This window comes from Pipistrellus kuhlii, unplaced genomic scaffold, assembly GCF_014108245.1.
Source record: "Pipistrellus kuhlii isolate mPipKuh1 unplaced genomic scaffold, mPipKuh1.p scaffold_m20_p_2, whole genome shotgun sequence".
NCBI classification, from domain to species: Eukaryota; Metazoa; Chordata; class Mammalia; order Chiroptera; family Vespertilionidae; genus Pipistrellus; species Pipistrellus kuhlii.
In genome coordinates, this window is record NW_023425515.1 from 142036174 (window position 1) to 142050512 (window position 14339).

At 37.3% G+C, this 14339-nt stretch overlaps 1 protein-coding gene across 4 annotated transcripts in view; it reads right to left on the reverse strand.

The window, feature by feature from the left end:
- The window catches only part of MIGA1 (mitoguardin 1), an 80245-nt gene that overhangs the window by 44243 nt on the left and 21663 nt on the right, over nucleotides 1-14339 (reverse strand). For all 4 annotated transcript variants that reach the window (XM_036447399.2, XM_036447400.2, XM_045584458.1 and 1 more), the window contains 3 exons: nucleotides 9145-9271; nucleotides 5866-5999; nucleotides 4737-4860 (listed from right to left, as the gene is read on the reverse strand). In XM_036447399.2, the coding sequence (XP_036303292.1) occupies nucleotides 4737-4860; nucleotides 5866-5999; nucleotides 9145-9271 (385 nt within the window). The remainder of the gene's footprint in view (nucleotides 1-4736; nucleotides 4861-5865; nucleotides 6000-9144; nucleotides 9272-14339) is intronic.

Consider the following 14339-nt stretch of genomic DNA (forward strand, 5'->3'; position numbering starts at 1 on the left):
CAGAACCCAGAATGACTGATGAATCTTTAAATGATACCCATAAAACCAAAAATAGCATTATTATGGGACAGAGAAATGTATGAGCGCTTTCCTCTGGCTTGAAAATCAAAGGGTACACAGAGGAAGTAACTTCAAAGAGAGCGTGTTCTATCCGAAAAAAATGTTTCAAAGCATGCTGAATTGCGCAATGAAACAGCAAAAGAATGTAAAAAAGAAAAACAAGAAAAATTTACTAAAAACCTGAAGTTGGTTATATAACTAAAATCTTAGAGAATTTTACTTCTGGAAAAGACCTATTCAAATGGCTGGGTTACATGGAAAAAGTATAACAAATAGGTCAGAAAAGTGGTTTAAGAACCTGTAGCGATAAGATGAGAGCTCTGTACCAAAAAGGTAACTCCAAAACCAGGTATGGATGTACCAGTGGGGAGTGACTGGAGGCAGGAACCCATTTAGGAGCTTATTCAATCCAAGCAAAACATATTGAGGCTGCAGAGGAAAGAGAATGAATGAGAGCTATATTATGGAGGCAGAATCAACATAATCTGCTAAATAATTGGATGTGCTGGCAAGGAGTATACCCATTATCATTTTTCCCCTTCTCTCCATATGGCAAGGTTAGGAATTAAGGAAAGATAATAGTTTTAGCTACATTTAGGATATATACTTTTGCAAAGTATCAGTCCTTCAGATGGTGGTTTTCTTTTCTAACAGAGAAAAAGTGGATTTATAACATGTATCCAATTTACTTTCTTGAATAAATAATTTTAAACATGGCTTAAATACCTTGTTTCAGGAAATGCAAATTTGTTACTACTATACTATGAGAAAAATCAATAAATTCCCAGAAAAATGAATGTTGTCTAGAGAATATAATTGAGTAATATCACTATAAAATAAATTATGAACATGTGATATCCATCTACTTATAATCATGCAATTTAAAAATAATCTTAGAACAGGCCTTATAGAAATTCTAGAATATAACTGCAATATAAATAGAGAACAAGTGTTTACTATGTGCCAATACTAAAATATGACACACATTATCTCATTTAACCTTCATAATTCTATAAAGTTGATCCTAATATACTGCTGCATCTTATAGCAAAAGAAGCCAAGTCTAAGAGAGGTCAAGGCTTGCTTAGGTTTCATAGCTAATAAGAGTGATAGAGACAGAATTTCAACCTATGTTTGTTTAATTCTAATGCCATACATTCTTTAACCACTGAGCATATTGTTTATAACTGAAATCATAATGGAATTTTTTTGGTTGAGCCTTCAAAAACTACAATAACAAAATTATAAATTAACAACTGCAATTTAACAATTCACTGAAAAACAGAAACTACAATTAAACGTAACACTTCTAGATGCTGTTAGCTAGAAGAACTTGCACACTAATGGAAATTCACACCAACGCTAGATCAAGTCTGTGTGCATAACCTCCATTCTCTGTCTCACTCTGAGTTACAGTAGCAGGTGTATAAAAAACATGCCAGGAAAAGAGTGGTGACCTAAATTTAACTTCCAAGGCTTAGAGCAGACAGAATGGCAGTTATGAGTCACAGGCATCAAATATGTAGATAAAATGTGCTGACCTCTAGTGATTTCAACACCTCCCATTTAACACTAAAGTCTCATAAGAAAAATAATTCAAATCTTCCTTTCACTTTATGATAAGATAAATAGAATACCTATTGTTTAAGCCAAGAGTAAACTTTTGGTATGTAAGACCAAATATAGAAATATATCCAATAATAATTATTCACTAATTCAGAATGGTTAAGGGAATACCTGTATAGAACATGAGAAAGATAATTAGTAAATACAGGGTGGTTACATTTTTTGCAAGGGATTTATGTCTTACAATACAATTCAAACCCTGCTTATTTCAAAGCTTTTTCCTACAGAAATAAATGTAAAGACAGGTTATAATACATTACAAGTATAGTACTGTATTTCTTTTTCAAGGATAGCTTTAAAGCATAAGAAATTATTATAATAAAATCTGTTTTTAAGAATGCTTTTTAAAATATATATATATTTTTTTTTATTGATTTTTTATAGAGTGGGAGAGAGAGGGATAGAGAGTTAGAAACATCAATGAGAGAGAATCATCGATCAGCTGCCTCTTGTACACCTGGGGATGTGCCCACAGCCAAGGTACATGCCCCTGACCGAAATCGAACCTGGGACCTTTCAGTCCACAGGCTGACGCTCTATCCACTGAGCCAAACCGGTTTCAACTTTAAGAATGCTTTATAAACATAAAGTTTTTGTAGTAAGGTATCATTTTCACTTACTTCCAAAATATCAAAAATATTTCCTAATTTAACACAAATGACAGCTTGGTTAGGAGTGCTTTAGAATGGTTGTGATTTTAGAGCCAAGATGCCAGAGATTCTTAATTTAACATTAGGAGTAAAAATAATAGCAAAATAATCACCAAGACCATGTGCAGAAGTTCCCATGCACGTACTAGTACACAACAGAATGGTTCACAGGATAGTGACAAAGAATGCTCAGTACTTCTGGTTACCAGTTAAAGTGGTACCACCTAGAATAAACATGGTTTTTAATTCACCAGGCCTACCAGCTTTGAAACAAAGTGTTTCTTGATCTTTTTTAAAAAAAATTATTTTTGGGATTAGCATTATTTAAAATTTTTAGCATTAAGTGCTATTTTTCACTGTTTCAAATTCACAAAAAATATGCTTACTTGAAAGTAGATTAACAGAATCATATTCTATGTTTCTTTTTTTATTGATTTCGGAGAGGAAAGGAGAGGGAGAAAGATAGAAACATCAATGATGAGAGAGAATCATTGATTGGCTGCCTCCTGCCTGGCCCCTACTGAGGATCGAGCCCAAAACCTAGGCATATGCCCTGAATGGGAATTGAATCCGGGACACTTCATTCTGCAGGCTGACGCTATATCCACTGAGATAAACCAGCTTGGGCAAAACTATTTTTAACAGCTTTCTTTTTCCTGTTAGAAAACATTACTTTTTAATTTTGTTTTGTTTTCTTTTGTAATAGCTTTATTGAAATACTAGAGGCCCCTTGCACAAAATTCGTGCATGGGTGGGGTCCCTAGGCCTGACTGGCAATCAGGGCTGATCTGCGGAATGATCAGAGGGTCAATCAGGGGGTTCTCAGCACCTGCCTTGGCCAGCCTGGAGCCGCACCCGCTGGGCCCACCCCCACCACCAGTTGCCTTCCTCTGCAGGGTGACCAGCTGGGTGACTGGGGTTGACTTGTTCAAGCCTGCCTTAGCTGGTCTGGGGCCTAAGGGCAGCTGCTGTGTTGAGCGTCTGCCACCCGGTGGTCAGTGCCTGTCATAGGCCACAGGCTAATGCTCTATCCATTGAACCAAACCAGCTAGGGCTAAGATATATTTTTATTGATTTTAGAGAGGAAGGGAGAGGGAGACAGAGACAGAAACATCAATGATGAGAGAATTATCAATCGACTGCCTCCTGCACACCCCACACTGGGCATCAAGCCTGAAATCAGGCATATGCTCTGACCAGGAGTTGAACCATGACCTCCTGGTTCCTAGGTTGATTCTCAACCACTGAGCCATGCCGGCCAGGCTATACTGTTTATATTTTGAATTACAAATCAGTGAAATAAGTTTTGCTGAGGTTCTAACTTTGTCAATAAGACCTAACTCGTGTGCCTTCCAAAACTAAGATGATTTGCAAGGAGTATAAAACCATCTATGAATACTTAGGGCAAATATCTTACCTACAGAAATGCTCAGCATTGGCAATATTTCCAAATAAAATGTCAATTTATATTAAAACTCTTTTTTAAAAAGTTTTTTACATTTTCCTAAATTACTAAGTAGATAAATACACATATATTTTAGTACGATATATCATGAAGTATCCTAAGATATCTTTACAATCAAGACAAAAAAATGTGAAAAGTAGAATCAGTTGAATTTATACCTGCATGAACAACAAAGTGTCTTAGTAATTCTTGGTAAAGCTAATATAATATTGTTGTCAACTGTAATAAAAAAATTTTTTTTAATTTTTAATAATGATTCTTGGGACCTAAGGTAACTTGAAAGTGTCATGTCTCAGATCTCTGACTCTGACCCTGTCCACTTTCAATGTGATGTTGTGATATAATATGTAATATATATATATGTATCAGGTTCCTGACACAGAACTCCTAAAATCCTTGGAATTTCCTGAGTGATGAGGTTACAGGAGCATCTTTTATTATTTACTAGATGCCCAATGCATGAAATTCGTACATGGGGTGTGTGTGTGTGGGGGGGGGGGGGGTGTCCCTCAGCCCAGCCTGCACCCTCTCCAATCTGGGACCCTTCGAGGGATGTTAAACTGCCCGTTTAGACCTGATCCCACTGTGTTAAAAGGGGTTTATTATCCTACCTAATAAATGGAGGTGAGAGATACATCAACCTGTTGCCTCCCATACACAACCTGACTGGCAATTGAACCTGAGACCTTCCAGAGCATGGAACAACACTCCAACCAACTGAGCCACACCAGCTAAGACTTGAATTTATATCTTAAAGCCATTAAGTTCACTTGAAAAATAAAACTGAAAGAAAAAACAATAAATGTGATAGGACATTTTTGCTCTTTGCTATTTCATAAAGAATACGTAACCATATTAATATAGTTAAATGATTACAAGAATATAAGAAATAAAACCACACATTTAGTAAAAACCACGTAAAATATCCATCTTACCAAAATCATTAGCAAGAGAATTAGGATCTGATGCCCCCAGCGTTGCTTCAAACTCCTCTTGGAGACGATATGCTCTTTGCAGCAGAGATTCAAGCTTATGGATAAACTCAGAGCTAATGATATCCTACAAAGAGAGAAAAGGGAACACGGCAAAATTATATTTTAAGGTTGAACTCAGAAACATTCCCCACTTTTACATGGAAGGCAGGGAAGTGTAGGATATAAAAAACTACTGCCGGGTGGTGAGAATACTGCGACAGAAGTCAGGAGCCTGGGTTCTAGCTGTGCCTCTGGCTAACTCACCTCAGTTCTCAGAGACTCAGAGTCTTTGTGAAATGGTGTTGGATTAGATCAGTGATTCTCAAAGTAAGGTCCCTGGACCAGCAGCATCAACATTATCTGGGAACTTGTTAGAAATGCAAATTCTCAGGACCTACCTTAGCCCCACTGACTTAAAACCCTGGGCCTGGTTGGTATGGCTCTGTGGTTGAGCACTGACCCATGAACCAGGAGGTTACAGTTCAACTCCAATCAGGACACATCCCTGGGTTATGGGTTCAATTCCCAAAAAGGGGTGTGCAGGAGGCAACTGATCAATGATTCTCTCTTATTACTGATGTTTCTATCGCTCTCCCTTCCTCACTCTGATATTAATAAAAAACATTTTTAAAAAATTTTTTAACCCTAGGGGTGGATTCTCAAATCTGTGTTTTCACAAGCTTTTCAGATGATTCTAATGCATGCCCAAATTTGAGAATCACTAGCCTAGATGATCAGTAAGTACCAATCCAGCTCTAACTCAATGTGAGTTCTATGAATATAATGGAACTTAATTAAATCCAAAGCACAAAACAGACATTTACAAATTCCTTTAGAAATCATATCTGCTTTAATTCTATACATTCTTAGAAAATCAGGAAACTTTATGATAATTTGCAAATTTGGAATTTAACAAGTAACTGAACAGAAAAAGTCCAATAAGAAGTAGTCCCAAATAATCCTAGGAGAGAAAATAAGCAGTTCTATTATTAAATGCCATAGACAGCAAGTGCACTGAATCAATAATAAAAGTAGTTTGATTCCTCCAATTCGATGAAGACCACTCTCAGATAAATCACCCTTAACTTACATCTACACTTTCTTCCGCAATGGCATCTCCTGCACCCAACTTAATGGAGCTACAGGCTTCATCTTCAGCCTGCCTATTTCGAAAGGTTAGAGCTTGTTCCCATCGACGCAATGCCTCTTCAAACAATTCCATACCTAAAAAATTAAGAACAGAACAATTGTAAGTAAGCAAAACCAATCACCTGGGGTCTCAAGTGTTTTTCATACTGTTATCATCCATGGCAAACAATCTGACAGTAATTTTGGCACTAAAGAATAATTTTATGCTCACATCATTTCATAGTATAATCTTAATTTTCCAATGTATTCCAGTTGTTCCAGTCAACCAAAAATCAGAGAGAATTTTAAAAATGTAGCTCAAGTGTATACAGTGCTTAGGATTTTTCTAGAACAATATCTTGAATTCAATCAAAAGTCCAACAATAATAGCAAATTTTTATAGTCACACAACTATCTTTCAAAATAACCCCTGAGTTGAAATGAAAACTGACAAGTAAAAGAAATTATTTGATAAGAAGCTATCAGGTTTATAAAGGTTCTCAGAAGGAAAGAGTAGCCCTAGCTGATTTGGCTCAGTGGATAGAGCGCAGTCTTCAGACCGAAGGGTCCCAGGTTCGATTCCAGTCAAGGGCACATGCCCAAGTTGTGACTTGATCCCCAGTAAAGCATGCAGGGGGCAGCCAATCAATGATTCTCTCTCATCATTGATGTTTCTATCTCTCTCTCTCTCTCTCTCTCCCCCTCTCCCTTCCTTTCTGAAATCAATAAAAATATGTTTTTAAATGAAAAGCAATACAATGTTACAAAAGAATATTAAAAAAAAAAAAAAAAGGAAAGAGTAAAGCTTAGAAGAAAGATAATAGCATGGGAGTTAGAATATAGCATTTTCTATCCTTTTTTTCCACAAAATGATGTCTAAAATGCATAAGATACCAATTTGCTGATCTGGATGATTAAATTGCTAGGCCAGAGTTACACATTTATAAGACTATGGGAAGAACCCATAAAGGATATTTCAATAGGAATTTCATATCCCTGCTGATGTGGGGAAAAATGGGTGAATATGTGCCTCTTTTTTTCCATATTAAAAGAGATTTACCAAAACAAAAATATTTCAAAACTTTAAGTTTTCTAGACATATATTTTAAAAAATCTGCCGCCGGGACCGGTTTGGCTCAATGGATAGAGCGTCGCTTGGGGAATAAAAGGTCCTGGGTTCGATTCCGGTCAAGGGCATGTACCTTGGTTGCGGGCATATCCCCAGTGGGGGGTAAGCAAGAGGCAGCTGATCGATGACTCTCTCTCATCAATGTTTCTAACTATCTCTCTCCCTTCCTCTCTGTACAAAATCAATAAAATAAAATAAAATAAAAAAATAAAAAAATAAATCTTTAAAAGCTGCTTAAGACTCTAGGCAAGTCTTTCTCAAAACGTTTTTAAGATGTGATAGTTAAAGAATACCTCTCCTCTGAAATAATTTCTTCAATTATCTGGAGAAACTACAACTCTGAAAAAATAACTTGTCCTTTAATGCAGTTTAGGACTCTCCTCCTTGTTTTATTTTATTTTTATTTTTTATATATTTTATTGATTTTTTTACAGAGAGGAAGAGAGGGATAGAAAGTTAGAAACATGGATGAGAGAGAAATACCCATCAGCTGCCTCCTGCACACCCCCTACTGGGGATGTGCCTGCAACCAAGGCACATGCTCTTGACCGGAATTGAACCTGGGACCCTTCAGTCTGCAGGCCGACGCTCTATTCACTGAGCCAAACTGGTTTCGTTTTATTTTTAGTAGCAAAGAATCACTACCTACCTCTTCCTTCTAACAAATTTAAGCACTTAAAAGTCAATGACTGTATATTACTATCTACTCTCGTTTCTCCAAATCATACAATTCTAATTCCTTCAGCCTTTTCTCACTCCATCCACTCTCTAGCCATCTGGTTATTTTGGTTAAACATAAGGAAGAATGATCTAACAACAGCATTGTCTCACTGAGGAACATGGCCCAAACTATCACATATTATCCGTTTTGTAACAGAAATTCAAATATGTCACCAATCTTAATTTTATGTCATCAGTCTTGTAAAGAGCATTGAAACAATAGGTGGGGGGACATAGAGCTCTTACCAATCCTGATTCTATGATACTCAGACACCTACCCGTTTCTCTAGTTTTGCTCTATTTCTCTTCAATATTCCAAGAGAAGCTGTGAGGTAGGTTTACTAGACACAGAGTAATCTAGAAGCATAGTGAGCTTAATGCTCTGAAGACGTTTGGAAAAGGTGATAAAAGAGCTACTCTTACACCTTTCCCACAGGCAGGAGTACCTACTGTGATACCACGGGAGATGATCAGAGTGCATTCAGAGGCACAAGTCATCATCTCCTTTATTGCTCACTGGCTGGAAGCTACATCAAGGGTTTTTGGTTTGGTTTTGTGGTGTGTTTTTTAAAAATATATTTTATTGACTTTTTTACAGAGAGGAAGGGAGAAGGATAGAGAGCTAGAAACATCGATGAGAGAGGAACATCGACCAGCTGCCCCCTGCACCCCCCCACTGGGGATGTGCCCGCAACCAAGGCATATGCCCTTGACCGGAATCAAACTTGGGACCTTTCAGCCCACAGGCTGATGCTCTATTCACTGAGCCAAACCGGTTTTGGCTGGTTTTGTTTTTTAATTAATACTAATTTCCTTTCATTAAAGGGAATATAGCGTGACATAGAGTAGAGAACAGTGAAAAGCATGCTCTGGTTCTCTTTCTGAGATCCAGTGAGATTTTCTAGATATGCTCATGGTCAAGCCAAGAGATGTAAAACACAGTCCTCTTTCTATTTAAAATCTTCTCTGGATAGAAGAATAAAACCAACGATATCTAGGTAGAAAGGTAAATGAAAAGAAAGGCAGGAACTTAAATCAGGAGGCCACAAGCCAGAAGCCACTAGAAACTAGAAGAGACAAGAAACAGATTCTCTCCTAAGCCTCCAGAGGGAGCATGGCCCTAATGACACCTTGATTTCAACCCAATGATGGAGATTTCAGACTTCTCGCTTCAAGGACTCTGAAATAATAAATTTCTGCTGTTATAAGCCACCAACTGATAATTTGTTACAGCACCCTCAGGAAACTAATACAATAGATTGTGTTATATATACTAGATTCAGTAGATATAAGAACATTTTAAAATTATAGCTTTTTCCCTTAGAACCATTCATAGTTCTTTAGTGTCACATTAAAGAAATATATCTTAAAACTTTATTATGTTATTCCTACCCATCAAGTATAAGTTCTCAGGCGTAGTCACGGGAATGTTAACAAGTTTAATATCATCTTCATCTGTTTTGTCCCAGGAATTAGAATTGCCACAAGCACAGCTATGACAAGAATTGACACTCTGGACCTAAAATTAAAATGGATAAAAGTTACTTCAAAATCTTTTTTTTTCTTCATAGTATTTTGTAACTTTTTATATTTATAAATTATTTAATAATTTATTTCCTATTTCTGGCAAAACAATCCATATTATTTCTATTTGAAGAAATAAATCTGATTTATTTAATCAAATTTAGGAGTCATTAAGACCCTAAAAATTCTGAGTCTTTATTTGCTCAAAAATACACAAGCAGAACAATATTTTTAACATAAATAAGTTATTTCCATAAAAAACAAAGCAGTTTTGTATAGTTCACTGGTTTAATAAGTATTTACTTATAAATGTTATCCACTCTTATTTTGATTTGAGGTAACTAGTGTTAACCCAAAACTAAAAGGGTAATGTGAGAGGCAGCAAACATTTATTAGAGATCCATAAGTAACTCAGGCAGAAGTCCTATTAGTGTTCTGAGTAGGAAAGAAAGGCAAGGGGTACTTGTGAGGAAGAAAAGGGGCCAACTACTCAACGAAGGAAAGCATTTCTGTAAGTGCAGTTAAACTAAAATAGTGATGCTAATTCTAAACCATGTTTTTCATTTTCCATCTGGCAGTCATTAGTCAGGGTAGTTATAATATTTCTGATTTCTTGTTATCATTGCAATTATTTGGAGGCATAATGCTGCTTTAGGCCTAGTTTAAAAAAAAAAGTTATTTTACCCTGGTTTTATATTCCAAAGATTTGAGGTACAATAAAACTTGCAAGGCAGTTTCTCTGAGATAGCAGTTCTGATTACATTTTAAAGTGGCTCTGTTTATTTATTTACTTTTTTTTACAATAGCTTATTTTCCATTTAAAATTTATCTCTAATTGATAACTAAAATTAAAAAGTCTCTGACCTTCTCTAACAAGGTTCACCGAGCTAAGCATTTCAGTTTCCTCTGTGCAGATAACTTCCAAATCTATAATTACAAATCTGTCCTATTTTGAGAATTTCCATCTGCCTACCTGGTGACTCTACCTAGCTCTTCTGCTGGCATCTCAAACATTATATCAAGAAAGTACAACAAGAACTCTTCTTCCTCCTAAATTTACTAGTAATACGAACTTCCATCCCCATAATTTCTCAAATAAAAAACAAAAAGTCATCTTTAACCTCTCCCCCACAAACCTCTCATATCCAGTTACCAAGTTCTGTAGGTCCTGTCCCCTTCATTCCACTCCCATTGTCAGGACCCTGACGTAGACATTCTTAAAAGGGCAGAAATCTGGGTTCACAGACCTGGTAGGGGCCTCCCTCGGTCAATGAGGCAAGTACAGTAAAGTGATTCTAAAGTCTTATTACTCACAATATTATCATAAGATTCCCTTTTTCTACCTCCTTGTCAAGAATAGCTTCAACTTTCAGTAGAGAAAATTCAAAACAGAGGCACTTCTCTGATACATAAGTCCAAATTATAGCATGGCCATATCTGTACTTCAATATCCTGCTCAGTTTCACAGAGATACTGAAAGTTTGCAGGCCTTTGATCTACTTGTTCCTACCATAGGCCTTTAAAAATTTGTTATATTTTTTAGGCATTTAAGAATGGAGCAGATAAAATAAAATGGATTAAAAACAGCTGCTCAGACATGCTCCCAGGAACAAGCTGGAATTACAACTGAAATAGGCTTCCCAAATAATCAATGGAAAACTCACGGGAGAGAACCCTGATACCCATAGACCAAAGATGAAGAGCGCATAAAGACTGATGGGAGGGCTGGAGGCGTGAAAGGGCTGGCCAGGCACCCACAGACAGCAATTGAAGTCCCGGAGAGATATCTCAGCTGTGGGGGAGTGCCACTGAGAACTCTGGGATCTAACCCCGAAGCAGAGAGCACCAAACTGAGGAAAGTACTGACATAACATTTAGCTGTGAAAAGCAATGGAGTGCTGTCTGTCAGGAAGTGGCAGCTGAAAGTTCAAGCACGCTCTTAAAGGACCAATGCACAAAAATTCCCTGTGGAGCCATCCACATTGTGCTTCAGCAGAGGGAGGGTGAAGTGGACTGGAGCTGTGAGGGCAGGGACTCCCGAGATAAAGCTTAGAAGACAGACACCCCAAGTTTCCTAGGCTGAGTCATCTGCCGCCTGAAGACATCTTTCTCATATATACATCTGCCTTGTCTGGGGGAAAGACAGTTTACACATCCTATCAGAAATCACCTTGCCCAGAGGCCATTTAAGAGATTAAAAGTAACAATTAGGCTAAAGCCGGTTTGGCTCAGTGGTAGAGCGATGGTCTGCGGACTGAAAGGTCCCGGGTTCAATTCTGGTCAAGGGCATGTACATTGGTTGCGGGCATATACCCAGAAGGGGGTGTGCAAGAGGCAGCTGATCGATGGCTCTCTCTCATCGATGTTTCTAACTCTCTATCTCTCTCTCCCTTCCTCTCTGTAAAAAAATAAATAAATAAGCATTGCAATGCCTCCCATCCCTTTAAAAAAATAAAATAAAACAAAAGTAACAATTAGCCTCCAGGCAGAAGCAACTGCCCCATCCAGTTGGAAAAAAAAAACACAAAAAACTCTCACCACACCTGAGGATGATTGGCTGGGGGCAATCCAAGTCATAATCCTATTAATTTGTCGTCTGAGGCTTTGAGTCTTTGTCTGATCCAATTAAATACAGCCTTTAACACTGTCCTGCACTAGAGATTGAGAGGTATAGAGGATCTACCTAAAACACAGTCACAAACCCAAACAGATCACCAAAATGAGAAACAAAGAAACAACCCTCAAATGAAAGAATTAGCAAATTCTCCAAAAGAGAGATAAATGAAACAAAGATAAAGAAAGTTTTCTGAAACAAGCAGAAACCAAGATGACAGCATAGGTAAACACCTATACTGCTGCCCAGCACAACAATTTCAAAACTGCAACTGGAAGACAGAGCGGACATCGTCCAAAACCACCGGAAAGGTGGCTGAGTGGAAATTCTACAACTAGAAGGAAAGAGAAAAGGACACTGAGACTCAGAGAAGCTGTGGAGGACAGAGGTGCGGAGACCTGTGCGCGTGGAAAGAGCTGGTGGCTGAATACGCGCTGGCTTACTCATGGCACGCGGAGAGGGAAGCAGCTAAAATGCAGAGACAAAGAGGCAGGTCACAAATGAAGGAAATGGAGGAAAACAAAACACTGGATATACAGTTCAAAACCATGGTTATAAGGTTTTTCAAGAATTTCCTAGAAAAGGCCAATAAATTTAATGAGACCCTCAAGGATATGAAAAAGGATCAACTAGAAATTAAGCATATACTGACTGAAATAAAAAATATTATACAGAGACCTAAAAGCAGACTAGAGGATCACAAGAATCAAGTCAAAGATTTGGAATACAAAGAAGCAAAAAACAACCAGAAAAGCAAAAAAGAAAAAAGAATCCAAAAATTTGAAGATAGTGTAAGGAGCCTCTGGGATAACTTCAAGCAAACCAACATCAGAATTATGGGGGGTCCCAGAAGAAGAGAGAGAGCAAGATACTGAAAACCTATTTGAAGAAATAATAACAGAAAACTTTCCCCACCTGGTGAAAGAAATAGACTTACAAGTACAGAAAGCGCACAGAACACCAAACAAAAGGAATCCAAAGAGGACCACACCAAGACATATCATAATTAAAATGCTAAGAGCAAAAGACAAAGAGAGAATATTAAAAGCAGCAAGAGAAAAACAGTTAGTTTACCTACAAGGGAATACTTATACGACTGTCGGCTGATTTCTCAACAGAAACTATGCAGGCCAGACAGGAGTGGCAAGAAATATTCGAAGTGATGAATACCAAGAACCTACAACCAAGATTACTCTACCCAGCAAAGCTATTCAGAATTGAAGGGCAGATAGAGTTTCACAGATAAGAAAAAGGTAAAGGAGTTCATAAACACCAAACCAGAATTATATGAAATGCTGAAAGGTATTCTTTAAGAAGAGGAAGAAGAAGAAAAAAAAGGTAAAGATAAAAATTATGATCAACAAATGCATATGTACCAACAAGTGAATCTAAAAACCAAGGGAATAAAAAATCTGATGAACAGTATTAACTGGTGAATATAATAGAATCAGGGGCATAGAAAAGGATTGGACTGACAATTCTTAGGGGGAAAGGGGCGTGTGGGAGGGGTGCAGGAAGAGACTGGACAAAAAGCGTACACCTATGGATGAGGACAGTGGGGGGGGAGGAAGTAAGGGCAGAGGGTGGGGTAGGAACTTGGTGGAGGGGAGCCATTGGGGCGAAAAAGAGGAATAATTGTAATAATCTAAACAATAAAGATTTATTAATTTAAAAAAAACATTGGGAAATAATAAAATAAAAGGCTTTTCTATTTTAAAAATAAATTATCTGAAACAGAGTTCAGAGTAATGATGTTAAAAATGCTCAACAGCATGAAAAAGAATATAGTAAATATGAAATAAGAATAGTTTGAGATAAAGAATGACATAACACAAATAAAGAACACATTGGAAGGAATATACAGCAGATTAGGGGAAGCTGAGGATCCAATCGGTGAACTAGAAGACAGAGTTGAAAATAACACTAAATTGGGGAACCAAAAAGAGAAACAATTAAAAAACAGGAGGACAGCTTAAGGGAGCTGTGGGACATTGTGAAACATAACAATATTAGAATAGCAGGTATGCCATAAGAGGCAGAAAGGGAGAAAGGAATAGAGAAGGTGTTTGAAAAAATTACGGTAGAAAACTTCCCTAAACCGGTAAAGGAAAAAGACACAAGTTTAGGAAGCACAGAAAACCCCAAACAAGAAGAACCCAAACAGATCCATGCCCAGACACATCATAATTAAAATGCCAAAAATTAAAGACAAAGAGAGAATGTTAAAGGCAACAAGAGAAAAAAAAAACTGTTACCTACAAAGGAGCTCCCATAAGGTTGACACCTGACTTCTCATCAGAAACTCTACAGGCCAGAAGGAAATGGAATGAAGTACTCAAGGTAATGGGAAGCAAGAATCTAAGACTAAGGATTACTACTATATCCAGCAAGGCTATTATTCAAAATAGACAGTCAAATAGAGCTTCCCAGACAAAAACATGCTAAAGTA